General features: G+C 39.8%; 1 protein-coding gene and 1 long non-coding RNA gene across 4 annotated transcripts in view; both read left to right on the top strand.

Annotated features, from left to right (window-relative positions):
• The window catches only part of FRMPD4 (FERM and PDZ domain containing 4), a 306613-nt gene that overhangs the window by 173653 nt on the left and 106214 nt on the right, over window positions 1-26746 (top strand). For all 3 annotated transcript variants that reach the window (XM_035337234.1, XM_035337170.1, XM_035337306.1), the window contains exon 2: window positions 13472-13588. In XM_035337234.1, the coding sequence (XP_035193125.1) occupies window positions 13472-13588 (117 nt within the window). The remainder of the gene's footprint in view (window positions 1-13471; window positions 13589-26746) is intronic.
• Window positions 7646-9010, top strand: LOC118173114. Its single transcript, XR_004754028.1, has 2 exons — window positions 7646-8172; window positions 8772-9010. It is a non-coding gene; the product is annotated as an uncharacterized LOC118173114 (long non-coding RNA).

Below are 26746 nucleotides of genomic sequence, written 5' to 3'. Positions count from 1 at the left end.
CTGATTCAATGCTTGATTTTCTTGTTCTGTAGCAGCTTTGTGCCAAATTCTATCCTTTGTAGTCGGAATGAGAACCAGTGTGACATCACACTGGGTGTTTTGTCTGCCAAGAAAAAGTGAGGTTGGGTAATGAAGTGACATCAGCAAGAGCTTAAGAGAAAACAGTTAATTCTGTGTTGTGCTGAGATTTTACTGACTCAAACTTGAAAGTAAAATTCAATGATGATTTTTCGTGACTACAGTGTATTGTAACTCATTAAAACTGGGGGGGGGGAAAGAGATTTTAAAATGATGGAAGGCATGCAGTCCTGCTACCTGTCTGGAGTATGCTATGGCAGATGGGGGTCTTGTAAAATGTTAGAGCTAACCCTGTTTTCTGTATTTCTTCCTCAAGACCAGTTTTAAGTGTTAGGGTTTAGCTCTGCAGACAGCTAAGCATCACACAGCCGTTCACTCCATCCTTCCCCCTGTCCCCAGAAGAAGGATGGGGGAGAAAACTGGGGCAAAAAAGACTAAAATTATCTTGTGTGTTGAGATAAGGACAGTGTAATAGGAAAGAAAGGGGGGTGGGAGTGGGGGAATATAATACACAAAACAAGTGATACACAATTACTCATCACCTGCTGATCAATGCCCAGCCAAGCAACAGTACCCCTGCCCCTGGCCAACTCCCCCCAGTTTTACTGTTCTGCCTGATGCCACATGGTATGGTCTCTCTCTCTGGCCAATCTGGGTCACTTGTCCTGGCTGTGTCCCCTCCAGCTCCTGCTGCACTGACAGCCTCTTCAGCATGAGAAGCTGAAAAGGCCGTGGCTCTGTGTAAGGTCTGGTCTGCAAAAATTAAAATATCGGTGTGTTATCAGCATTATTTTTCTCCTAAATCAAAAAAAAAATAAACAAACAAAAAAGCACCATAACAACTACAGTGAAGAAAATCAACTCTATCCCAACAGAAACCAGGGCAGTAAGCAAACCGTTTCTTCCTTTGCTCTCTGTCTTTCCTTTGCAGTTTTGCATTTCTTAGCTCCTTGCATGGAAATCTGTGATTTCTTTGGAGTTTCAAGGCATGTAGCTTCCATTGACATGTGTGTTAGTGAGAGGAGAATACGAGAGAAAAGGTTTGTGTCTAGACCAAATTGCATGGAAAACAGTATCTGTTACCTCTAGATGGATGTTTTGCCTACCTCATTCTAAGCTCCTCTGGGATGCCTGGGATGTGCTGAATGGACTAGTGCTCTGAGATCAATTCTATCCAGTTTTGAACTGTAACTTCACAGTTTTCCCACAAATGTTCAATAAGTTCCATGACTTAGGTTTTAGACACGTTTTTCTTACATTCTATTGATACACAAATGCTGAATTTGGTGCCTAAGTATGTAAATCCTTTAGACAGATTTGAAACATGACGTCTTGGTTCAGTTTTGTTGGCTCCCAATTTGTGAAGCCATTAAGACTAAGAAAGAAAAAAGTGAAAGGGGAAAGAAATTGCTCTTTCAGTTTTTTAAGGTCTTACATGCACCTTGGTTTGCAGCATAATTCTGCAACAGAACTTACTAAATGTTGACAGCTTCCTGAGAATGCAACTGCTTCACATTTGCTTTCAATTGGCTTCATAATCAGGTTTATTTCTGGAGTGCTTTGAATAACCCCATATCTGTATAAAGGCTTATTAGCACTGGTGTACCCTTAACTTTTGACTATTATGCAAAATATTCTTTAATTGTGTTATTTTTCAAAAGGTTACCACATAGGCCAATCAATAAGGCAGATATTATGGTGGGAGTCTGTTATAGACCACTCAGCCAGGATGAAGAGGTAGATTAAGTTCTGTAAGTAATTAGGAGAACTCTCGCTATTGCTAGCCCTTGTTCTCATGGGGGACTTCAACTTCTCAGATGTCTGCTGGAAATACAATAGAACAGAGACAAAAGATGTAGTGATGAAAGATGAGGTTAAGACTGAGGTGCTTAATGCCTTTCTTGTCTCACTCTTTATTAGCAAGACCAATTTTTCTGAGGATACCCCGCCCCTTGAGTTGGAAGATGGTAACAGGGAGCAGAATGAAACACCTATAATCCAATGGGAAACTGTAGGTGATCTACCGCATTGTATGAATGTTCATAAGTCTATGAATCTAGACAGGATTCATCCAGGGGTACTGAAGAAGCTGGCAGAAGTGCTCACCAAACCACTTGTGGTAATTTACAAGCAGTCCTGGCTGGTTAAAAACAAACAAGAAAATAAAAACATAGAGGTTTCTGTGCAGATGATTTAAGAATGTAAACAGATTGTCAAGCAAAGGTTTTACGATCTCCTTTCTGAAGTTTTTGTAAGTTTTCCGCTGGAGTGTAGTCTAGAAGATTACATGGTAGAGCTAGTATTTTACAAACATGTTTTACAAATACTTGTTGATATATTCTCAGTTTTGATCATTTTGGTTTATGCCAAGTGGAACATTGAGACATTTTTTTTTGTCTAAAAAACAGAACAAAATACATTGAACTACAACTGTTCACTGATATATAGTCTTTGAAATATACTTAAATCTAACAGACACTGGTTATTTTGGTTTTGAGATTTCTGATGAGTGGATTTGTTAAAGACTAAGTCCTGTACTTGTTGGTTTATTCCTTGTTGTGCTCCTGTGAAATATATATATATATATATATATATATATATATTCTAAATAATAATTTTAAGGGGTTTTGGAAAATGAACTAAGCCAGTGGTGAGTGGTTATGTATCATTTCAAGGTCATTGAATGTGCCTTTTGAGGAAAAGTCTTCAGGGATTTTGGAGCTGCTTCTGGAGTCACTGAACAATGATGCTTACTAATTTCTGGATAGTGAAAATCATTTAAATAGCAATTTTAATCAAAAGTAAGGGGATAGTTTTAATTTCATTTACAAAATAGGTTTAAGATAGGCTGACATTATTTATTTTTTCCACCATTCCTTTCTCAATCCTTTCCCAATCAAATGGGGAAAAAAAAATCCGCTAAGGTAGAAATGGCAAAACTTCTCTATTATTTGCTATTAACTTGATAATGAGTCGTGATTGCTCTTTAACTGGAAAACTGGTAAGAGAACAGAGATTCAGTGAGAGTAGTGGTAACTACTCTAAAGTGAAAAAAAGTACAGAGTATAATTCATTGTCTGATCATGATTGTCAATTTGTCAGAGATAAATGCTGAAGATCACATTTTATGAAAAGTGAGAATATACATATTGGATGTCTTCTATAGAAGTATAGTAACTATGATATTAGGGCTGCAAAGATGATCAGAGGGCTGGAGCACCTCTCCTATGAAGAAAGGCTGAGAGAGCTGGGGGTGTTCAGCCTGGAGAAGACAAGGCTCCAGGGAGACCTCATTGTGGCCTTTCAATACTTAAAAGGGGTCTTATAAAAAGATGGAGAAGGACTTTTTACTTGAGTAGGTAATAACAGGACAAGGAAACAGGTTGCCCAGAGAAGCTATGTATGCTCCATCACTGGAAGCGCTTAAGGCCAGGTTGGATGGTGCTTTAGGCAACGTGATCTAGTGGAAAGCATCCCTGCCTATGGCTGGGGGGTGATTGGAACCAGATCATCTTTAAAGTCCTTTCCAACCCAAACCATTGCTATATTGCAAACCATGTTGCTATAAGATTTTTAGTTCTGAGACCATAGTGGACTACAGTGTCTCCTTGAGGAGCCCCACGCAATACAGAGGTGCTGTCTATCTAGCTGAAGGCAAAACCATGTGCCCTATGTACTTCTTCATTGCATTGTTTGGGTATCTGCTGCTTTGGTCACATGAAGTGGAGCACATGGAGGAATGCAAAAGAGGAATTTTGAAAGATCCGTAAGTAAAAATGGTTGACCTGTAGACCATTAGTGCAAAGTTTGTAAGGAAGTAACATTATGTTGTTGTAGTTTTGGATTGTGAAGAGTTATTCTTCATATAGTCAAACAAGTAATGGGCACAGTGTACATTTTGAATAGCTAGTGCTTTTATTCTGCATCCCTCTGCCCCACTGGTAGAATGGACAGAAATCCGGAAATTATGCCAAAGTGATGAGAGCTTCTGAAAAGAGTAGTGTGAATAGCATAGTAGCCCTAAATGTGAGTTATTTTCCGTTGTCATTGTGAACACCATGTATAGGTAGGTTTTTAGTTTAGATTATACACAATGATACACATGGTCTGTGAGGAAGTCTTTGTGCCTCACCACGACATTGTCTACAGGCCCACAGTCCCCCACAATAGCTCACCACAAGCCTACAGATTTTAGGATTAGTGATGTATTTTTCAAATCTGCCATGTAAGGCAGAATATCCTTTTCATTCTGTTTGGTCCTGACTAAATCCCAAGCCTGGTAAAGAGGAATAATCAACTTCACATGCCCAAGCAAACATCCTAGATTTACATCTGTTCCTCTTGTGTGCTCATTGGGTCTCTGTTCCCCATGCACACCTTTGCATATGCATCAGCAGAAACTTCCCCATGCATTTGATGGTCAAAGCTGTGTCAACTCTTCCTGTAGAGAAGCAAAGCAGGTAAAGACAATTTTTTGCTGGTCACATGGAATTGCCCCTTTTTCCCCCAGCAGATAATGGGCAGCTGCTGTGTTTCACTGCTTGTCTCTCAGGACAACAGGAGCAGTGTCTTTGCCCTGGCAGCCAGGAGATCCAGGTGAAAGGGATCCTCACTGGTCTGATCCATTGCGTGGCCATGGGCCCTCATTGTCTCCCTGCCTTATATTAGCGGCAGTGGCAGGCGGAGGAGGAATTCGGGTGCCTCCTATTCTCCACCAAGACATAAATTGTCATTTAGAAATCTCAGTTTTAGGCACTGAGGAGCTGGAAGCTCATGTGATCTGTGGAAAAAATAGTCTGACAGGATTCTCTGCAAAGGTATCTCTGCTGGATTGTAAACTGGCTGAGGGGAGTTCACTCTGAAGTTTTGAGTTGTACTTGTGGTTTTCTTTTTTCTGTTTCACCAAAGGATTTCAAGGTTGAGTGGAGCCCTTCACATTGTTGCTAGTTTTGACTAAAAATGAGTGAACTCCGTGAAACTGAATAATTGAGAGTGTCCGTGGTGGAAGATGAGAAGGAGTGAGGAGTTACTTGTTCTATCCAGTGTCTAAGGAGTAGTTGCCGTCTAGATCCTCTTGCTAAGAAAACAGCACTTAGAGTGGGAGACAATATCTGGACATTCAGTCCAAAGCAGCCTGGCTTATTCATTGTCCTTACTAGAAAAAATAAAGATATAAATAAATAAAAAGAGAAGGGGGTATTAATTAAGACCAGATTCAGAGAAGGCAGGAGGTGCTTTTTTTCTTTTTCCTCCAGGACTAGAATTTACTTCATGTCTGATTATGAATGATCCAGGATGGAAATTCAGGACAAGCCTGAAATGTACTGTGACATTATCCTACCTTTGCCCAGAGCATGGCTGTGTGTTGTAGGATTACTGGGACAGACCATTGTTGCATGGCAAAAATATTTTTTTTCTGGCATTTTGTTCACATGGTTAAATAAGAACAGCCTTGGGCAATGGTTCTACCTTTAATGCTTGTTTTAATTAAAAGCCTGAAACTCTAAGCTTACTTCTGGGGTGATATCCCTCAGGTTTCTTTTAACTGAAACAGAGTTTCCAGGAGTTCAAAAATACTGTGTATTCATATTGAGAACTGAAACCCTGTTGCTTTCTAATCCAGCAAAAGACTTGAAAACATGCAGGTTGTGTCTTAGAGTATCATGAAGGGTATCTTAGTTTGTTGGTATCTGAAGTCATTAGGGTCCCCTCCTGTACTTACATGACTTAGTAGTAGGGGGCCCAATATGATTTTTTTTTTAATAAAATAAAGTGTGTCTGGGGCACTTCATTGTCTTCTGTTGTGCCCTCTGATAGAACTCCTTCTGTGAGGGCTTATAGGACTCAGTCTGTGCACAGACATCCACCTTTTCAGTGCTCTTGATCTTGGATTGGGAAATGATTGTCCATTATGTTATATCCTATTGTACAGTGCCTCTCAGGAGTGTTTTGAGAGCAGAGTATGATGACTGCTCTTGGTAGTATAGCTACAAAGTCTTTAAAACTTTTTTTCTTTCTTTCTTCATTTCTTCTTTTTTTTTTTTTTTTCTCTTCAAATTAAAATGGTGGGATGGAGGTAGTCTTAGTGCTGTATTCTTCTGGGACAGGAGTGGGTGAGAACTGGATTGAGAAAGCAGGCTTCTATTCCTGAGGCAGCAGAAGATTAAATATCACAGAGATACTGTTATTGAACTCTGCTTGTGTTGCAAGCACAAGCTTGTTCTTACTTTTAAGAAATAATAATACAAAATGATGTGCCTCTGGTGTTCCTCTTGGTACCTCCTAGGGTTGGTTGCAGCTAGACTTTCCTACTGGGGGCTGCTGTGGATCCCTGCTTCCCTTGTAATCAACTTTTGAAAGTACAGTGTGACTTTTGTTTAGGAAGTCTTCCTTTTACAGTGGGTTGGAGAGAGTCTGACTTCTGTACTGGTACATGGGAGACAGCGGAACTGGCTTTTGTACTAATAGAGAGTTGAAATGAAGCCAGGGTACATGCCAAGACTCAGAATTCAGGAGTTCTTCTCAGTATGGTAACATAAAGGAAACCAGTGCATCAACAATATTAGCCCACTAGGAACCCTGTGTTATTTGTGTTAGATGGTCAGCTGTGAATGAGTCACTGACCCCTCTAGATAGTGCTATCAGGAATGGAGAAGTGCCGTAAGTAAGTAAGCACTATGACAACAACAAAAATGTTAAATGAGATGCTTCCAACACATTAAATATTCAAGTGGTAAACATGGTGTTGTACTCTGATTCTTCATAACACAAGTTCTGTAACTATCCTCATGCACTTACAGGGATTGTTCGAGGGATTCCTTTAAAGAAAATTAGAATATAATCCTTCTGCTGTATTGATTCAAGAGAGAAAATCCTAGGTAAATGCTTTAAAAGTTACTAAAAATTAAATTTATGATTAATATTTCAAATCATTTATATTTGAGGAGATAATACATGGCTCCACGCACAGGCATTTTACACGGTTATGAAGATTTCTATCACACAAACTCTGTGGCTAACTTCAGCCTTTGCTGGAGCCTGTGAACTCACAAGTGCTCATTAACTAAAAACGTTTGGAGAAGATGTGTCCCGAAGAGAAAATAAAGGTAAGTACTCTTTAGGCAGCCATGTTTTGGAGGGGGGCTCCCAAAGGGAGCTTCTGCACTGGGGACTTTTTGGAAGTTACGCCTCAATTTGATAAGTGATGTTAGAGATCAGATCACTGAAGCAAAGGGTAACAAATTGGTAGATGGTGTTTACCTCAAAAATATAAAGCTCTTAAGGTTAGAAAAGCTCATTTGATAAATGCAGTGTAAAATTTCTATCTTAGAACTGTATACCAGGAGCTTGGAAGGTGTTTCTACTTGGTTTGATGCGTTACTTAGACATTTTGAAAAGGATTATAGAATGGGGGATGAATGATAAAAATTGCAATTTATTATTATATGGGAATTTAAAGATGAGATGGGAATTTAAAGATAGGGATTAAACATGCATTACAAAGGGTTCTTCCATGGGTGATGTAGAATTCATCTCCAGATTCATATGCTTGAAATTTGAATGTTGAAGCTCCAAATTACAGTCAATGGAAATTTAGTCAATACAGGTAGAAAGGCTGCAAATTCAGATGTCTACTTTAGAATAGAACTAAATCTCTGGCTCTTCACTGAGAGCCTACATGCCAGAGATGCTCTTCAACTCCTTCCTGAGATAACTACTTTAAGGTTTCAACTAAAGAGGTGGCCCATCCGTGTATGCCATATCCTGAGCACAAGCCCAAGGTTGTGCCTCAGCATAGGCACAGGACTGGAGGACTTTCAGAGGACAATGAGAATGACCAAGTCTGTGAAAACCACCACTGCAGGAATCAAACAGAAAGTGTCTAGTGTCCATGATACCTTTGTTATGCAAGTGTCAATCAGGAAAAGTTAAAGTTGTTGAACAAGAGCTACCATGTCTTAAAAGCAAACAAATAAATAAATACAATGCCTCCCCTTCCTGCCTAGTAAAGGATTTGGCTGTCTTACATAAGAGGAACGGGGATGTGGAGTCAATTCAGATGGTTCACAGCTACTCTCCACCCTGTCCTAATCGGTGTGGTGGTTTTACTCGAGTGGGCAGCCGAGCTCCACCACAACTGCTCTCTCATTCCCCCTCCTCCTCAAAGAGGAAGGGGGAGAAAAGTCAACACAAAGAGCTCGAGGTTTGAGATGAGAATAATTTAATTAAAGGGAAAGGGAATGGGGAGAAAAAGAAACAAAAGAAACAACAAGGCCATGCAGAAGCACAGAGAGAAAGGAAAAAAAGTTATTCTCTACTTCCCATCAACGAGCGATGTTCGGCCACGTCCCGGGAAGCAGGGCCTCAAAACGCGTACCGGTTGTTCAGGAGAGACCCTCCCCCATGAGAGGCCCCCTTTTATTACTGAGTGTGACATCAGGTGTTATGGAATATCCCTTTGGTTGGTTTAGGTCAGCTGCCCTGGTGATGTCCCCTCCCCATCAATTGCCCACCCCCAGCCTGCTGGCTCTCGGGGGCTTGGAGGGAGTCCTGATGTTGTGCCAGCACTATGCAGCAGCAGACACAACACTGGAGTGATACCAGTGCTGTTCCAGCTATGAGTGCAGAGCACAGCACTGTGTGGGCTGCTGCAGGAAAAGGTGACTCCATCCCAGACAGACCCAACACAATAGGAAGCTGAAAGACTGGGCTGTGAAGGTGAGAAAGAAGGGTTCATGAACCCCATATGCTTCCCCATATGGTTCATTTGGACTTCAGTCCCAAGGAGTCAGCAAGGACTCCTCAATCCAGACCTATGTAGGGGATCATTCTGCAAGAATAGCCTGTTGCCTGAGTTTGCAGGGAGCAAGAACAAAGGCTGCTTTATGACCACAGTTAACCAGGTTTCTGCCTTCTTCATATCATTAGAGGGAAAAAAAAAAAAAAAAAAAAAAAAAAAAGAGGGTGTCAAGGTTGCTTTTACTTTTTATTGTGGTCTGAAATCTGTCAGCAGAGTTGGGGTTCTTGGTCGAGGGAGTGATGACTACTCCAGTGATAAAACAAACATCCTAACTCTGTCCATTTTCATTCCTAAGGAAACAAGAATTTTTGTATCCCCTGCCTTCAGGCAAGGGTAGATGTAAACCTGATGGTCTTTGGGGTTGGTAGGCAACCTATTCATACGTACTGAGCTCTATGCTTCCGTAGACTCTGTATACTAAATAAAGTTTTAGTTAAGTGCTGTCTGACTCTCTTTGCCTGAGGAATATTTGAAGCCGGCAGTTTTTGTTCTGTCCTTCTTGTTTGCTGTTGTGTGGCCATCTGTGAGACTGTGGAGTAAGCAAAAATGAGTCGGAATGAAAAACTAGCACTTACTTTTAAGGTGATCCACTTTACTTATGTTGGCACAAGAGTAATTGTGATGTGAAGGAGGATTGCCTGATGCTGGGAGGATGGGAATTGTGTCAGTACCACTTTTTGTTGTTTGAAAATTGCAGCCTGAGAGCTTCGTTTCCACCAGTTCAGGGAAGCATTACATTTGCAACAAAATGTACAGACTTGGGTTATAGAGGTGATATAAATAGTCTGTCAGGATTTCTATATCAAAGGCCTACTGAGAGGAGTTTCTGGTTTAAAAAACAAATTCAGGGCAAAAATGCATGCTTGTTGTCTGTATTTGTAGGTGCTATTTTGTTTGTTTATTTTCATTCAATTTTACAGAAAATTTAAAGGTTTACATTTTTTTTGATACCTTAAAAAACGAATAGTGTTGCCTTCTGCTTTCACTTTCAGCATTAAAGCGATCTCAAATGTGCTGAACATTAGGGTCTAATAGTATGCTTTAAAAACTCAAACTGATCTAGTTTTGATCTTTGCAGAGCTGGATACTGTTTACAGGCCTTCACTTCTTGTTTGCACCGTGGTTAATGCTGTGTATGTTCTGCATGTTGCATAGGTCACATGCCGCTGACATCAAATACAGAAGACTTGACATACGAACATATTTTGCAGTCATGCCTCAAGCACAGGACAGAAAAAAAGGTTGACCTTAAGACCTTCACTGTGGTGCAGCTATCATATTCTCAGTCAGACGCTGCCTCCACACGGCACGCTGCTTCCTTACACGCCGCTTACATGGTTTAATGAATTGATTGTTCAGTGTGAAGCAATTTGAAGGGATCTGTTTTTCTACGTCTGCAGCGAGATTGTCAAAAGAAAGCTAATGGGATATCACAGTTAATACTGCCTTGTTTTCAGAGCTCTGCTGGCATGATGCTGGCTTAGGCTTTCACAGTGAAGTTTTGCATCTAAGAGCTCTGCAGTGGCACATGCCCAGCAGCAGGTCTGGTTGTAGGGAGCAGGGGCAGCAATGGACAGCAAGCAGTCAGTTACAGCAGTGCCAGGGCTTGCTCCTCGGTCAGGCTTGCCGAGGTGAAAGTCACATTTCTTTATCTTTCGGCTCTTGGGAATTTTCAGATCTTTCAGAGACCTGGGCAGTCATAGTGTGCTCCTCTTCCTTTGCCTGTGAGGGAAGGAAACGGCAAATGGTGATCAGAAATCATGTGCAGGGATTCATCTAAGATCACATGCAGGGAGGTAGGGTTTGTGCTCGATCTCCCATGTCCTGACGATCTTCCTCACCAATGAGGCATCCTCCTGACTTAAAGCCTGAGCCAAGGGCTTTGTGCTTCCCCCAGGTGAAATGTCTGGCTTGCCTGTGGTTTTGTGGTTTCCTACAGAGACTTTGACATTCCTCCTGTCACTGATCTCTTCCTTTTGCCCCAGTAGCACCCCTTGAACAGAATCCTTGCAGACAAGCAGAATAATATTCAACAAATGGGTCGAATAATGCAGTTTTTTCTTTCCTTTTTTTTTGAGACTGTACAGGCTACTGGGAATCGCTGGTGCTAATCACCTTTGAGCTGCATTTAGGCAGGAGAAGAAAAATCTTGTTGTTATGACGTGAGTGTTTATTATTGAATTGTGCAAACTCCTGTAGAAAACATTCTGTGGGTATTTGGTTTTCACCAACTGGAGCCAACACAGAATTTGCACTTGCCTAACACCTCATCTTAGGTGTATACAGTAGACAGGCATATACATACAATCAAACGCTGATTTCTTTCCCACCAACTATAAGAAAGACTGGAGGACTGCAGCAGATGTAGACATATGTATAGTTAAGTAAGGCAATTATTACTCATCATTATATGATAGCTTCTGTCACCTATAATGGTTTAGGGGCTTAAAGAAGGCTTTCAGGGGAATTAAATTTACCTTAAAATCTACTGATGTTATTATCCATACAAAGATGGGTCCTTAATTTGAATGCAGAAAGGATTGATCATCATTACTGTCGGGGTCTCCTACACATTATCTCATAATAGAAGTTCGATGTGCTTTACATTGGAATTTAAATGTCCATGTACCCATTTTACAGGTGGAGAAACTAACACAGGTTGAAAAATGTATCTAAGTAAAATTAAAAGTATTAAACGTATACATATGCCTTTATAAGCTGGATAAAATAGATAGGTTTCTACATTTTATTTTTTTAAGCTAACTGCAGAATTAAAGATCCAAAATGGTGTTAAGTGTAGTTTGAAGTCTATAGAGATAAATTGTCATTCTTAGATTATAGGGTGGCTCCCTTTCTCTCTCTGTTAGGTATTTCTCTGTCAGAGAAACAGGAATGCTGAATCTTAACTTTCCATGAATCTGTATGAGAAATCACTGAAAATACTTATTTTCAAACCTTGTTTTCTTTCCTAAGATGCCTTTTTTTTAAATTAATTCCTTTGATCAGGAATAGGTTAGTTGTAATTTATCTGGGGTAATATAGCATATCTGGCATTAATGTGTTTTGTTAGCCATGTGTAACTGTAATTTTATTAAGATTTCTAGTGTGTTCAAATATTAGACTTAAGCCCTGTCCTATGGCAAATACTAGTGTTTGAATATGCTTACACAAATGTTTTTCTTCTCCTAGAAGATAGAGTACTTAATGTAATTGGTAAATCAGATGGTATCTAGCGCTTCATTGTAATGCTCTACTTTACATGTAAATTATGTTTTGAAGCACCGTATCTTTTCTCAGTAGTGATTAATCCTTGAAATAAAGGGGGAGGGGGAAACAGCTAGTTGGTTTTAATGATGCATTCCTCCTTTGGGAAAGATTAACTGTGTACAAGTTTGTTGAGTTTAGCAATTTGCAATGAATTGTTGAGTTGTCCATAGAGACCACTTCTGTTCTTCCAGGAGAGTGTTCACCAGGTTGCATTACTCTCTGTTTCTCTAAAGGAAAGAATTTATTACATCTCTATCTAAAACAATAGATAATATGTTCATTGCTAGCATTTGGACTTAACATAAATCTAGCAAGTAGAACTAGGCAGTAATATGTTTAATAGGCAGATAGAAGGAGAAGGTGACTATTGCTTTCTGCACCTGTAAGACCCACAGAAGAAGTGTGGTTACATCTAGCTTAATTCCTGCAACTGAGGAGCACCATATCAATGCAGATGTTTGGATTTCCTATGAGAAACTATGGGGATTCTTGCTAACTATCTTTTCTGTGTGTGATTACAGTGGATTACACTCCACAAAAAGTATCAGACCTGTGGGTAGATACTCTTATTTGGGAGAGCTGCTGAATCTGTCTTAGTTAAGTGAACTCTGTAAGCTGTTTCTTTATTTGAGACTTAGCCCGTGCTCAGGAATGGGAATAGTAGCAGAGAGTGCCACAGCAGTGATTTGTAACTGTGCTCAGAGATAGTGCAGCCTTTTAGAAGTTATCTGGAGGAAGAGATTGATGGATAGCAATCAAGTGCAACAACATCTGCATGTTGAATCAGTTTAGCATCCGTACACAGAAATGTGATGGTCTTCTTTCATTCTGACATGAAACAACGAATTGCTTGCTAGCAGTGAGAACGGGTGTCCATGTTCCTTCTCACGCCAGTTAGTGCACCATGTGTGTGCGATGCGCAGCAATGTTTTTTTCATTGTTTGTTGTGCTAAAACTGTACTGAGAACTGGCATTTGAACATGAGATGGCAATGAATGAAAATGCTTCTCACCCTTTGTGCTGGAAACTATTGCAAATGAGCATTGTGGATGTGGGACTGATAGAGTGTCACATATTTCACCAGCCAAAGGCTCAGAGACCATTAGAAGTGACAGTGTTTCTTTCCATTTACTGGAATAATATTGCATATGAATAGGTCTGCTAACCTGTTTTCATTTACCTAGATTTTGGCTGTGTATTTCACAACTTTGAAAGTATTTGGAAGCCAAGTGAATTATGTGAAATAAGTAAATTTAAGAATACTTACAACAGTCAAGTCATACAGTGTTGTTGTTTTTTTTTTTTTTCTCTCCCTCTAAACTGCAGCCACAGGAACAAGTCTTCAGGCTGGTCTCATCCTTCGGGGACCTGGAGCTTGAACCAGGGAACACCTTATGAATGGGAGATGACGGCAAACAGAGATGGAAGAGACTACTTCATCAAGTAAGTGGGTAGTGTGGGCTGTGCACACCACAGCGCAGTGCTGCAGCCCTGCTCCTAAAGCATCTCCTCAGAATCCTAACTCCTGCTTCAGCCTTACACAGTTTATGTTTCACTGTTTTGTTTTATTGCACAGAGATAGCTTTGACTTCATGGATCTTTGTTCTTTATTAAGTGGTGTTGAGGTGCTTGGTTATTTCATTTACTTGAGCAAACACTAATATAAGGACCTGTAATTTGTTGAGGAATTGCAACAAATGTCATTAACAAAACATGAAAATAAAACTTCCTCATTTAAAGAATGAAGAAAAAGGTCAATTCTGTCTGGGATTAACAACTCTCCTCCATCTCTGCCATATGAGCTCTTTTACCTTGTTTAATATATTCATAATGCCAGTAATGAGAAAGTGCTTGTTTTGATCCTATACAGCTAGTATTCTAATTATTACATTATCTATAGTCCTTTGGCTCTGAATGTAAAGGTTTGCAAAATAGATGTCCATGTGAATAATTTGATTGTAACCAAAACTGGGTTTTCTTTTCCCAGTGAAAACTGTGCAGAATTGTTATTCGAAGTTACATAAGTGGCTTGGATAAAATAAAGTTTGTTATCCTAGCAAATGTACATATGTGGCTTTGGAACTTTTTCACTAAAAAGGGGTGGTGGTGAGTAAGCAGAACAATTGCTTAGTATTGCAGCATTAGTTGCTTTAGCTTATATATCATTTTAAGTCCAGTATTTTGTTTCTGCTCATGAAGGACTGTTTTTTTTTTGGTTGGTTTGGTTTGATTTGTTTCTAATTATTATTTCATTTTTATGTTTATCGGTCTGATTAGAAACTTGTAGATGCTTTAAAATGTCCTGGATGAGAATTAAAGATCTTTCTTTTAACACAGTGTAATAAGACCAGATTTATTTTAAATTGACCATTAAAGCCCTAAGTTCCCTGCAGATTCTTCATCTGCAAAAAAACATTTCACAGGGTAAGATCCCCTTTGTATTCATCCCCTGTTTGCCCAGGGTGTGTGTCTTGGCTTTCTAGGAGGCGTTTGCTATCAGAACCAAAACAAGATTTGTAGTAGTTTGGTAACCTGAAGGCAACCATGATAAGGCTTTAGAGAGATTTCAGACATGTCCAAATTGGCACAAGTTGTCTGGGTTAATGAAGGCTCACATCTGACTTTGAAATGTCATATTCTTCCTGTAACAAGTATTTGTCATGCTTTGCATGTCTGTAAGACACAGGCTGCAGTGCTGGGCAATGCGAAGCTGAATGCCAGGCACAATATAACTCTGTTAGCATAGGTTTTCTGTCTGAACTGATTAGGCTTGTCAAAAAGTATTGGTGAGCCTCAAAAGCTCTGTGCTGATAAGACTGTGCTGCTTCTGTTTCTCTAGCTAGTGAAGGTATCTGCACCAGTAAAAATTGCAGACCTAGATGTCAGTAACTAGCAACTGTCTGGAGTTCCTGTACAGAAGGTCTTTCTCAGTATCAGAAACTATTGTTCAGGGGTGTCCATTTTCTCCTTAGAATGTCAGTATATTCTCCTCTGCCTGACTGAGATTCATTTGAACAATAAAATCCAGTTTCTGAGGACAGGCACCACATTTCATTCCTCTTCTTTTCTCACTGGTCACATAATGGGATGCTGTACTCGTGTAACTATAAACGTCTGTGGCTTACAGAATGCAGTGCATTAATACTCATTAATTTTGTAATTTGGGAGCATTTTCTAACCTGCAGTAGATAATGATTATTTTTTTGATTGTTTTTGGTTTGTTTGTTTACTTTCTTGATTGCCCTTTAGTACCTTAAAGTGCTATATCCCCCTCTTAAAAGCAGAAAAATTAATCTAAGAAGAAAATGTCATAACAAGCAATGCCAAATTAGCTCTTAAGTAATGTTAGGCTTGTTTTTGTTATTGTTGGTTTGTTTGTTTGCTGGTTATTTTAGTTGTTTTGTTTTTGTTTGTGTTCTTATAAGGTGGTTTCTCTCCATTCTCTTTGGGACCCTGGTCTTCCATCTTTCTCTGCATGTGGATAGCAGGTAGAGATCATAGAACTAAGTAAGTTGACAAGATTTTAGCCTTAGTTTGCAAAAATAATTTAATAAAAGTCATGTATTTAGCAAAGTGAGGTTTACTGTAGTCCATTTTCAGGGTGGCCATGATCTTGGTGACAAAAAGCTCATCCTCTGAACCCACTTCTTACAGCCACAGAATTCTCTATGGGCTGGCAAAAATTATAAGCTTGATGGCAACTGTCACTTGATTAGTTACGTGTTTAACGCTTAAAATACCTAACAAAAGTAGTATAATACAAACCTTACATGAACAAAGAATATGGTGTAATTTTAGAAATTTAACAAGCAGGGAGTCCTGCTTTTTCACACTTTTCAAGTGTTTTAAAAACACTAACTGCTGCAAAAACAGAACATACTCTAGTGGTAATTTTTTCCTGAGCTTCCTGAGCTTCTCTCTCTTTGAGAGAGCAAGGATCTTCTTATGGTTGCACTTGGGCAACCTTCACTCTAAAAACGAAGGCTGGTAGCCTTCTTTTGCTAGCTAGCTACAGATATAAAACCGAGTTCTTGTAATAAGCACATGTACCTAAACTGTCACTTATTTGCTAAGCAGAGTAGGTTTAACTGGTAGCCTAGGTTTTACCTAAAACTGTTGAACCTAGTTCAAGGTCAGGTTTGTGGATATGAAAGTTTATTCCCTCCATGGCATCTTACCTGTGACTATATTTCTTGTCTTTTCATGGTATCCCATTTTGGCTTAGCTCACACTAAAAAGCCTTACTTACTTTGCAAATATCTACTACGTGCATCTCTTGATATTGCTATATTCTGACATTTTTATATATTTCTTTCTCTTCCTTTCTGTAAGATCACCTAGCATAATAGGTGAATTAAGCTCTTAGATACCACTTTTAATAGTTCCTTGCAAAGTTTAACAGAATCAAAATGGTGGCCTGGGAACTCTGTCCCACTGCAGAGTAAGCTGTGGTATGGTAGTAGTGAGGGTCAAAGGGCTGGTTTGAATTGCAAGGCACAGGTATGGAATTGCATCTGGAGCGTTCATGTCCTAGACATTGACATTAGTCAAAGTGCATTCAGATAAAAATAAAAATAAATTGTAGGATGGATATTTTGTACACGGTCTCTAGGAAAAGTTTCTCCCTGTGTTAGAATCACAGAACAGCCCATTTGGGAATGGACCTCAAAAGATCACCACATCCATCCTTTCTTGGGAAAAGGGCGCCTAGAAGAGATCAGCTAGCACCCAGTCCAATCGCATCTTGAAAACATCTGGTGATATGTATTCTCCCATGTACCTGGGTAGGTTTTTTTAGTCATTTGTTGTTTCTTAATGAAAAATTTATTTCTTACATCAAGATGAAGCCTCTCCCAGTGCATCTTGTGCCCATTTCCCCTTGTCTTCTCCATGTGGTTCCTTGTAAAGGGAGACCCTCGGTCTCTTTGTAGCCATCCTTTAAGTACTGAATTACTGTGATGAGGTCCCCCTAAAGCCTTATTTTCTCCAGGCTGAAAAGACCTGTCTCCTTCAATCTTTGAAGCCCTTCGATCATCTTCATGGCCCTCCTTTGGACCCTCTCAAATTTGTCTGTGTCTTTTTTGAGCTGCAGGGACCAGACCTGGACACAGTACTCCCTGTGTGGCCTGACAAGTATTGAGTACAGTGGGACGATCAAACTTCTGTCTCCACTGGTAATGTCCCTGAAAATGCAGCCCAGGATCCAATTTGCCTCTGTCTCTGCCTCCCGCAGTGCACTGCTGACCCCCGTTCAGCTTGTGGTCCCCCACGGCCTCCAGGCTCCCTTCAGCAAGGCCGCTCCCCAGCCACACAGATCCTGGCCTCTGCTGGGCTCTGTGGGCATATTGTCTCAGGTGCAGGGCCTTGTCATGGTGAAACTTCATACAGCTTGTGCTTGACCACCCTTCCAGCCTGTCCAGGTCTCTCTGGAAGATGGCTCTCCCCTCTGATGTTAGGGAGACCAGGAAACTAGAAATAACTACTGTACTGTAGGCCCCTTGCAAAGGAGGATGTCCTTCTTCCCTTTTTCTCAGCATTAATACCAAGGGAAGGAACCAAGGATGTAAAATCCTACTATCTATGCTGTATCATATTCCTTTGTGTCACAGTCTTGCTCTTAGTATTGTTCAGAATCCCCAAATATAGCCTGTACAGAGCCAAGAGTCTTGCAGGGTCTCTCGGGATCTACTTGAGGGCTTCGCATCAAATTTGTACCTCCTTAAATTGCTTCACAGTGATGTGTTGCAGTTGTCTCTACTGAAAATTGATGTAGAGTTTTGTTAGCAAGGCTGCATATATTCTAACTATAATGAAGTCATACTATCTGGAAAAATAGGAGCTGTCCTTTCAGTGCCTATTATTTGTTCAAGGAAAAACCCTCTTTGGCTTTCCAAACAACTGCTTTTGCTAAAACTAAACGAAACCATGTAAATGAAAACAGTATTAAGATATTTTTCCTTCTTTTTTTTTTTTTGCCTCAGAATTTTAGGAGTGAAATTTTGAGATGATTGTTGGCAGTTCTGTCAATAAAGGAAGAAGAGAGATCAGCAAGATAACATATCATATTGTCTCCAAGGTTTTTTATAGCCATACAGATTAACAAATTGCATCACACTAAAGGAGAAAAAGCAATTCAAATCCTTTGCTTGGTTTTGATTAAAGATGTATAAACCAGGTATTATCACAATGAAATGTGCACATGAGTTCTGTACAAGCAAATAACATAATTCATAGCAACATTAACAGTTTTTTAGTTAAATAATTTACTTAGTGCCATATGTACGTATCCATTCAACTGCAAGAAGACATATTGTAATTTTGAAATTGTGGGAGGAATAGAGAATTGAGGAGAATCTTTATGTGAAATGAAAAGTAATTATATAGTGTCAGTGCAAAGGCTTTAAGGCGTGAATGTGAAGAGATGTTTATTCTTTCTGCTGAAGCAAATTTGGTTTCTTTCAAATCTAGAAAGCCTCTATGGCCCGAACTAATCAGTGGTAGCTTCCTGTGCCAGGCAGCACTTTGGTAAAACTGTGAGAAAAGTCTTTTATCAAAATGTTTTGAGATGTCGCTATCAATTCATTATCTCTTCTTTACAGATGGCACAACTGGGGTCATTTTGCAAAGCTATAAAGTACTTTTATTAAGTTTATGCCATAGTAAATTAAAGTTTCAGAACTTAACCCATTCCCTTTTAACTTGGCACTTTTACTTGAAATGGCCTTATGAGGTAATACATTTTAGTATGGGACGACAGCAATCATCTGGTATTCTGCGAGCACATTTCTGTACAGCCCAGGCTATATTAAGCTGGACTTTCAATATAAAACACTTTGCAGTGTATATTTTAACTGCTTCAAAGGCCTATTTTCTAAGCACTTATTACATATGCTGTGTTATGTATGACAATGAGAAGTTTCTTTAATGCTAATATGAATACAAACATGAATCTTAATAAAACTTAGTGTGATTAGAGGCTTCAGGGAGATATGCAAAGCAGGAATATTTTGGTTAATTTTGTCCATTTTGCTTAGACTCATGAAGATTTCAGGTTGCCCAAGGTTCCACTGCTGTGATCTTACTGACTTTCTGACCTGTGCTTTTTCACCCTTTTCATTGTGTCAGTCTTGATGCTCAATAGACCTGGAGGGGAGTTGATAGAGGGAAATAATCTGACAAAAGCTAATAAAAAATCAATCCTACAGAGAAAGTAATGAATTTTATGTCAGTTTAACTCCCTGAGCCATTCTTCCACATGGTCAGGCAGAGTTGCAGAGTAGTTGAGAATGGAAGAAACCTCTGGAAGTCAGCTGGTCCAACCTCCTGCCCAGAGTATGGCTAATGCCACGTGGTGCCGCAGTGGAAGTCGATGGGAAGACAGGGTTTCAACAGATCGTGTTGGCTTAACCTGCCCTACGGTGGCACACTAAGGTGCAAGCTGAAGCAACATTTGCTGCCATGGAAAGTCACACACTTTTGATTCCTATTCCTATTTAACTCCTAAGGTGTTAGGTACTTTGGTATTTGTGTGGATTTTGGATCTGGCTTCTGTCATCCAAATAAAGACCTGAGTCTGTGAAATCAGACTAAACGAAAAGAAGCCTAGCCTTTTGTATGCAGGCTCAAAGCAGGGGCAGTTACAGTAAGGTGTAGTTAGTTGTTACACTTCTAAAATTCTGGCTTTCAGAAGCCAGAATGTTACAATATCCTTGTTTGCAGGACATGCTACTGATCATGTTTACTTTAACTCTTGCTATTGCCTTGGATAGAATGACATGGTATGTCTGCATTATCTCTGCATTATCAGTTTGTTTTGCTCCCTATTTTGCTCCAAGGACCCTGACCATCTCTACTTCATGCACATTAGTTTACTTCTGTGCAGCCTGGAACAAACTGAGCAGACTGCTGGGACCCTAGGCATGAAATACAGGACAGCACATGCAGAGGTCAAAGCCTGCAGCCTTACTGTTTGGCTTGAAACCACAGGTCAGTCCCTGGAACCACACAGCAGAGCTGGTAGAGACCTGCTCATTGGAAGTCTTTCTGAATCTTGTTATGTTAGTATGATGTGGTTGCTGCACCAGTTGAAACGTGGCAGCATGTATTTTGATATCTTGAGTACCTGCTGTTGCTTTTTACTGATGCTTTTGTATTTAGCAATGCTGAATTCTCCCAGGCTTCTTCCAGATGCATCTGCAAACTTAATTCTTTGTTTTCCCTAAGATACATTATCTTGCATATAGCATTGTCAGCTCTGTGAGTTTTGGATTGTTAACTCATTACATTTTATTTTTTCTTGCCTGGCTTATTTCAGCAGTGGCATAGTTGCTATGAAATGCCTGAATGCCAGCTTTTGTCCCATATGTAAAACAGAGGTGGTGTGTTTGTGTTTTTAGTAGCTAGTGAAGTTCACGACAGCCTAATACCTCAACACATGCACCACACAATATTTCTTTACAAGACAGTAAAGATATGAGTGGATGTTCTCCTGTACTTGTATACTTACCTATGTATTTAGTAGTTTTTGTCCAACTCTATTACAGGTTGCAGTGCTTCAAAGAGGAAATTCATTCATGTTCTCTGAAAGGTGGAGTTCTTCTCTGTGTGTTACATGCATCCTGTCTGGCCAACCACTCCTCCCTGAACAGGCAGTTCTCATAGCTGGCCTGTGGTGTGGAATGACAGAACACAGTCATTGATGATATTAATGGCATATCAATCAAGCATCCTGCTTATTAAGGGCCACTAATTTATACCAGATGCAAAAATGAGGCTCACAGCATGCTAATCAGTTTACTTCAAAATAAATAAGCACAGAAGAGGAATCAGACCATTCAGCTTTTATTTTTTTTAATTGCCTTTTTTCTTTTTTTTTTTTTCTCCCCTAATATCTCTGTTGGTATTTCTAGTCCTATCTCATCCTTCTTGTTCATGTTTTCTACAGGTTGTATATGCCTATTGGTAGTTCAGTCTTTTCTCAGAGTATTTCTTTGGGATCTGCTGTGTTGAAAGGTACTGAAAACGGAGCATATAAATGTAGTGAAAGCCTTGATTGTGGTTACAGCGTTGTTCAGCTTCCTGCATTTTGAAAAGGCTGCTGTTATTTTGTTCCTTAAGACTACCTTAGTACCTAAGGCCATAGTAGAAGTTTGAAGCCACAGGAGCCACCTTCTAGCCTGTAGGTATAATGTTACATAACACTTTAATGAATGCATTGTATTCCTTCATCTCTAGGTACAGAAAAAAACATGGTCTAGATTTGCTGGAGAATTTACATGGCATTCACAGAAAATATGAGCAGCATCACCGCTGCTGCTCCATCCTCCCTCAGCCAGGTGTAAGAGCACTTACACTTAGGCAGAGTGTCGAAAAGAGGGTTCATTTCCTTCTCTTTCCTGTTCAAACTGGGAATATGAATGAGGGCAGTCGGCACCCCAGGATAATGCCTTAAGCCCAAGGCTGCAGGGTGCCTCTCTGAGCATCTTCTGTCCCAGGTGAGAGGCTCAATAAACAGGCAGTGGAATTGCGCTCTCTGGCCCACTTCTTCCCAGAGCCTTAAAAGGGACATCCAATGAGATTGAATGGCACTCAGTTTAACAATGATAAAAATAGTGTAACCTATATAATTAGCAAATATAACTCCGAGCTACAGGTTACAGTAAAACCTAAAATGCTTAGTAGGATTCAAAACAGGATTAGAAATGTACATTTGTAATGAGTCTTCCACTGTTAAATTACACAGGATTAAAAAAAAATTAGAGCAGATATAAATTCTTATGTTTCAGACAAGCGGGTGAGTCAGCTGCTGACTGCCTAGGGCTAGGACGAAACTTCCTGTATTAATCAGGTTATTCTATAATTACAAGGTTTCTTGCACCTTCCTCTCAAGCGGGTACTGAGTACTGCCAGAGAAAGCACACTGGAAGGCGGACAACAGGTCTGATTGGTATGGCAATTCTTTTTTTTTTCTCTATTTTTTTTCATTCGCTTGTTACTTATGCGGACTGTTGATATGAATAGTATGCTATTAAAGAAAGAGTGCTATTCTGCTCCTTTCAGATTGCCTACAGATTCGCTTTCTGTTGCTAAGGGTTTGACCTGCTCAAGGACAGGACTGTTTGTTGGAAGGGGGAGTGGGGAGAGAAGAGATGAGAAGCAGCAGGGACGCACAACCACAAATGACTGTTTAAAGCAAACCTGAATAATTAGAAAGGAGAGAAGAAGGAAAATTATATAGCAACCTGTTTGTGTCAGTGGTCTGGCACATGCTGAAAGAGAAAGTATTGTTAAATCAGCTCAACCTCCTGAAAAGAGATGGTGATTTGACAATTGCCCTTCCCTCCCGGAGAACTGTTGCACTAGCCATAAATAGGGCAGGCATAAATATGACAGACAAAATGATGTTAATATTGACTGAGATAAATCATTTTCTATAATGGATGGAATAATAGCAAGGAGATGCTGGTCTGTGGGGTAATTTTATTTTAACTAGAGCAAGGAGAAATGGAGGCTTCATTGCACTGCAAGGCATCTGTACCTAAACCAGTTCATGTGCCATAGCTTGGGACACAGCCACAGCAGTGGAGCTCATTTCATGCATGTGGGCTTGCCCTTTCCAAGTCTTCTCTGCACACCTTTGCAGTGATCACTTGATGAACCAAGAGGATACCTTTCACTGGAAAGATGAGGAGAGTTGTGCAAAAAAGTATGCATGGAGGTGGGACTACTCAGAAGAGAAGAAGCTTTTGTCCAGACACTAGCCATTACCTTGGGTAGCCTGAACATAATGGTGCCTAAGTAGAGTACAGGGAATTGTGTACTTCAGGTCTCTGTTACAACACACAGTCAGTGCTACTTAAACTATGCATATTCCGTGTTTCGGATCTAGTCTCCGGTGTTTTGTGCAAGCCCAAACTGGATGGGGACACCATGAAATTGGGGGAAGTATTGAATCCTGAAAAGTGTTACCTTTGTGTTTTTTGAAGCTGGATTAGGAAGTAAAATAAAACTTTTGGAGTAGAACTTGTGTAGAAAAAAACCAAGGGTATCCTAACCCAGGGTCACAATGTACAGAGCTACAAAGATTAAATTCTTAGTGCTCTTTGAGTTTGCATGCTTCTGGGTAGAGGTTTCTTACTGTATAACAACATCTCGTCTGTGCATTACAGCATGCAAATGCATCTGCAGAAGCATTGCATCAGTACTCCAAGCTACCCTTCCCAGGAGTGTGTAAAATTAATTCTTGTAAACAGTTTGTATGTGAATTATAGCCCGAGCTGGGGTCTGCTTTTCTAACTCTCTTTTTGTCAAACTGAGTAGGGTCCCACAGGGCTGAGATTAAAAGCCTTAAATTCTGGCTCTGCAAAGTCGTATAGGTGACTGGGAGAGCGGTAGTGCTTTCTAAGAAACTAGTAGATCATATCTCGGGCCACATGCTGGTATCCCGAATTACACAAACACAGAGATTCTACATGTGAGAGAGAACCAGATTAGTTGGTAGTGTGTGAAAATAAAGAATGGAAAGCAGCCCCCATAACACTGAAAATGTAGTATGATGCTGCAAGCTGTACATTGCGGCCTCAAGTGGCCACAAGCTTGAAAAAAAATAAATGAGGTGAAGCTGTCCTATACACAGTGATGGAACTGGGACCTTCCCAGTAAAGGCTGGGTGAAACTTCCCCCAGGCCTTCAGTTACAGCATTAAGAAGAAAATGTGCTGAAGGTTGGTTATAGAGTAGAAAAAGGGGGGTGAGAATTAGTACAATATTTTGCTGCTGCTGTTTAAATACTACAGTTGACGTAGACCAGTACTTCACAGTGTATGTACAGACTTTTAAACAAGTTAGCTAGTATGTTATGTCTTGCTGGGAAATATCATAACGATAATGTCTTTCCAGCAGTCATTAATACATTAAGGAACTGCATGCTGAGGTATATAAAAGCCAGCAATGAAGAAGCTGTATTTTTCCTTTGGTTTCATTTCTGTCACGTTAATATATTTACAGTTTTCTATAAAGAAAATCGAATATAAACCTACTGTAAAGGTCCTTATCTGGATTGTTATTGTAGGACAACGAGGTAATTTGTTTTAGTAAGACAATTTGATATTACCAACAAAAGCGCACTGAATTTTAATTCTCATTTAGCTTTTAATTGCCCTTCTTACAATGAAATACTGCTTAATTATACTCAAAACGCTCAGTTTCCAAATATAACGCTAAAAAACCTCGTATGTATGTTGTCATATACATATATAAGATTAAGGTGAAGGGATGGTTTAACTGAACTCGAATTAATCTCGTCACTGACAACAGCATGACTCACCGCAATTTTTTGAAAGTCATTTATCTAACCCTCTCTGGTACCCTGCACCATCCTCCAGAAAAAAAACTTCCATTTAAAATAAACCAATCAAGCCATGGGGCTGTTCAATTAAATATCACCATGGTAACAGGGATTAAGCGCACAAGGTAAAGACATGCTGACAGTGCAGAGATTATTTCAAGTTTCTTACTCGTCCAGCGGTAGCCAAACGAATTTACATTTCCTGTATCAAACATCAGGAGACAAAAATGAAGGAGATCGAATACTTGCGTGGCATCTTGGGGCTTCAGGGAATGTTTTCCTGACAGAGGAAGTAGTTAGCTGGAATTACAAGTAGGAACTCAGCAGATAGATAGGAATAAGTGTTTGCCCATGGGATTTATTTAGAGTTTCATAATTAAAACCTGGAGATGCATATTAGTTACGATACAAATAGCATGAAAAAATTGCCATCGTTCACAAAATTGAACAGAAAATAACACAATTTTATTTTTAATTATTAAGTGAACTTCATGCTGCCTTTTAGTGTAATGAGGAGAGATGGTTATTTGTAGTTCTGGCATGAAGTAACGTTTCTAATGTGTAATATATACATTAAGTTATAGTGCAAATAGACACACTGATATTCAGTAAAGACACTCGGGATACTCTACGATTCTATGATTCATCAATCTGAACATATTTCTGCTTGTCTCTGCCTCTATTCTTACCTTTTCATGCATAGTTGTGAAAAACACTGGAGATGCAAATTTGCTGGCATTTGGAGTTTGCAGCTTTCAGTGGCATCGTCTCATCATCCCTCTCCCTTTTCTTTTTTCACATTGGCTTTTGATTTGGTTGCAGACCTTTTCTGATCACAGTGGTATTGTCACTAAGTGCTGCATAAAGCTGAAATACCTTACCTAAATTGTGAGCATTAATCACTACCTTCAGTTTCTTAGCAAATGTTAAGTGTAGTAAGGGATGTTGTTGTTATGGGGTCTTCTGCCCAATAAATGTCTGCCAATGTTTTGGGGCTTTGCTGAATTTCCATGAGATCAAATTTATGAGGACATCTTCTGTCACTCTTTTCTGTCCACCTGTGAAAAGTGGAACTGAGCTACCTTCAATGTGCAAATGATCTGCAGCTGTTCATCCTGTAGGTAGATGTAGCCTCAGTAGTACCTCTGTCCTCTGAATATTTGGTCAACATTTCAAGCTCCCAAGAGCTGTTGACAGCAAGTTGTGTCCTTCCATTGGTGCACACTGATATGAGGTTGGTTTGGGGTTCCTGTTGTTTTTCTTCTTTGGGGTGGGATGGGCTTTCCACTCTTGGAAAGCAGCCCTGGTGCTTGGAAAGTGTCCTAGGAGACCTCATCGTAGGTGGACCCACAACTGTGGGAATCAGAACTTGCCAAACATATCTGAATGCATTTTGGTGTCTAGTTTTAATTACAGGAGTCTATGCATTTTTTGAAGATTTTGGCTGCCTATTCACTTTCAGTAGTTTTCTGTGTGCAAACAATCAGTTGTTTTAGTTGTGCTCTTATGAAAAGACATGGCTTCAGTTTTACTAGTTGTTTGACATCCAATTTTTTGGCTTTAAATGAAGTTAAAATATCTTTCTTTGGATATTGAGATGATTTTTTTTCCATGTATTGGAATGAAAAGCCTTTGTTAATAGATTCATGATAAATACTGCAGTTATATCCAAAATCATTGCATCTGGTGAGTTTCTAAAGGAGGAGAATACTGAGCAACACATTTTGTCAGAAGTAGTGTGGAACCTATCTGTTCATGGTTGCATTCATTCTCCATACAAATATGCAGAAGCCCTTTTAAAGTTATATCCTGGCATAAGTATCCAGCAGGTGTAAAAGGAAGAGGTAGTGGAATAATTATGAAACAGGGTAAAATCAGAAGGTCAGGGGTATATGGGATAGCTTTCTTAACAAACAACTTAAGAAACTGACTCCTGCATCTCCTAGGAGTTCTGTATTACATACAGCTGTCCATGGGATTGCTCAGGTGGGAACAACACAGTTTTATCTGGAGTCTAAAGAGGTACTTTCTGCTTCTTTTCCTGTTTATAATCCCTTTTGTACAGCATTTTCTTTTTGCAGCTGTTCTTATTGTTTTTGTTTAATCCTGTTAGTGCCTTGGGCTGGACAGCAGAGACTTGGAAAAAAGCCATACTGATAAAAGACATTTTGTTTTGGGCCACAAGGGGCTGATTCTGGCAGCTCATAGTAATGACATTCAGGGATTTTGTTGCATGATCCTTGTTGCCATCATCCT

The sequence above is a fragment of the Oxyura jamaicensis genome, chromosome 1 (genome assembly GCF_011077185.1).
Source record: "Oxyura jamaicensis isolate SHBP4307 breed ruddy duck chromosome 1, BPBGC_Ojam_1.0, whole genome shotgun sequence".
In the NCBI taxonomy this organism is placed as follows: domain Eukaryota; kingdom Metazoa; phylum Chordata; class Aves; order Anseriformes; family Anatidae; genus Oxyura; species Oxyura jamaicensis.
Note: the sequence above shows the minus strand (reverse complement) of the source record. Positions and strands in the feature narration are given on the sequence as shown.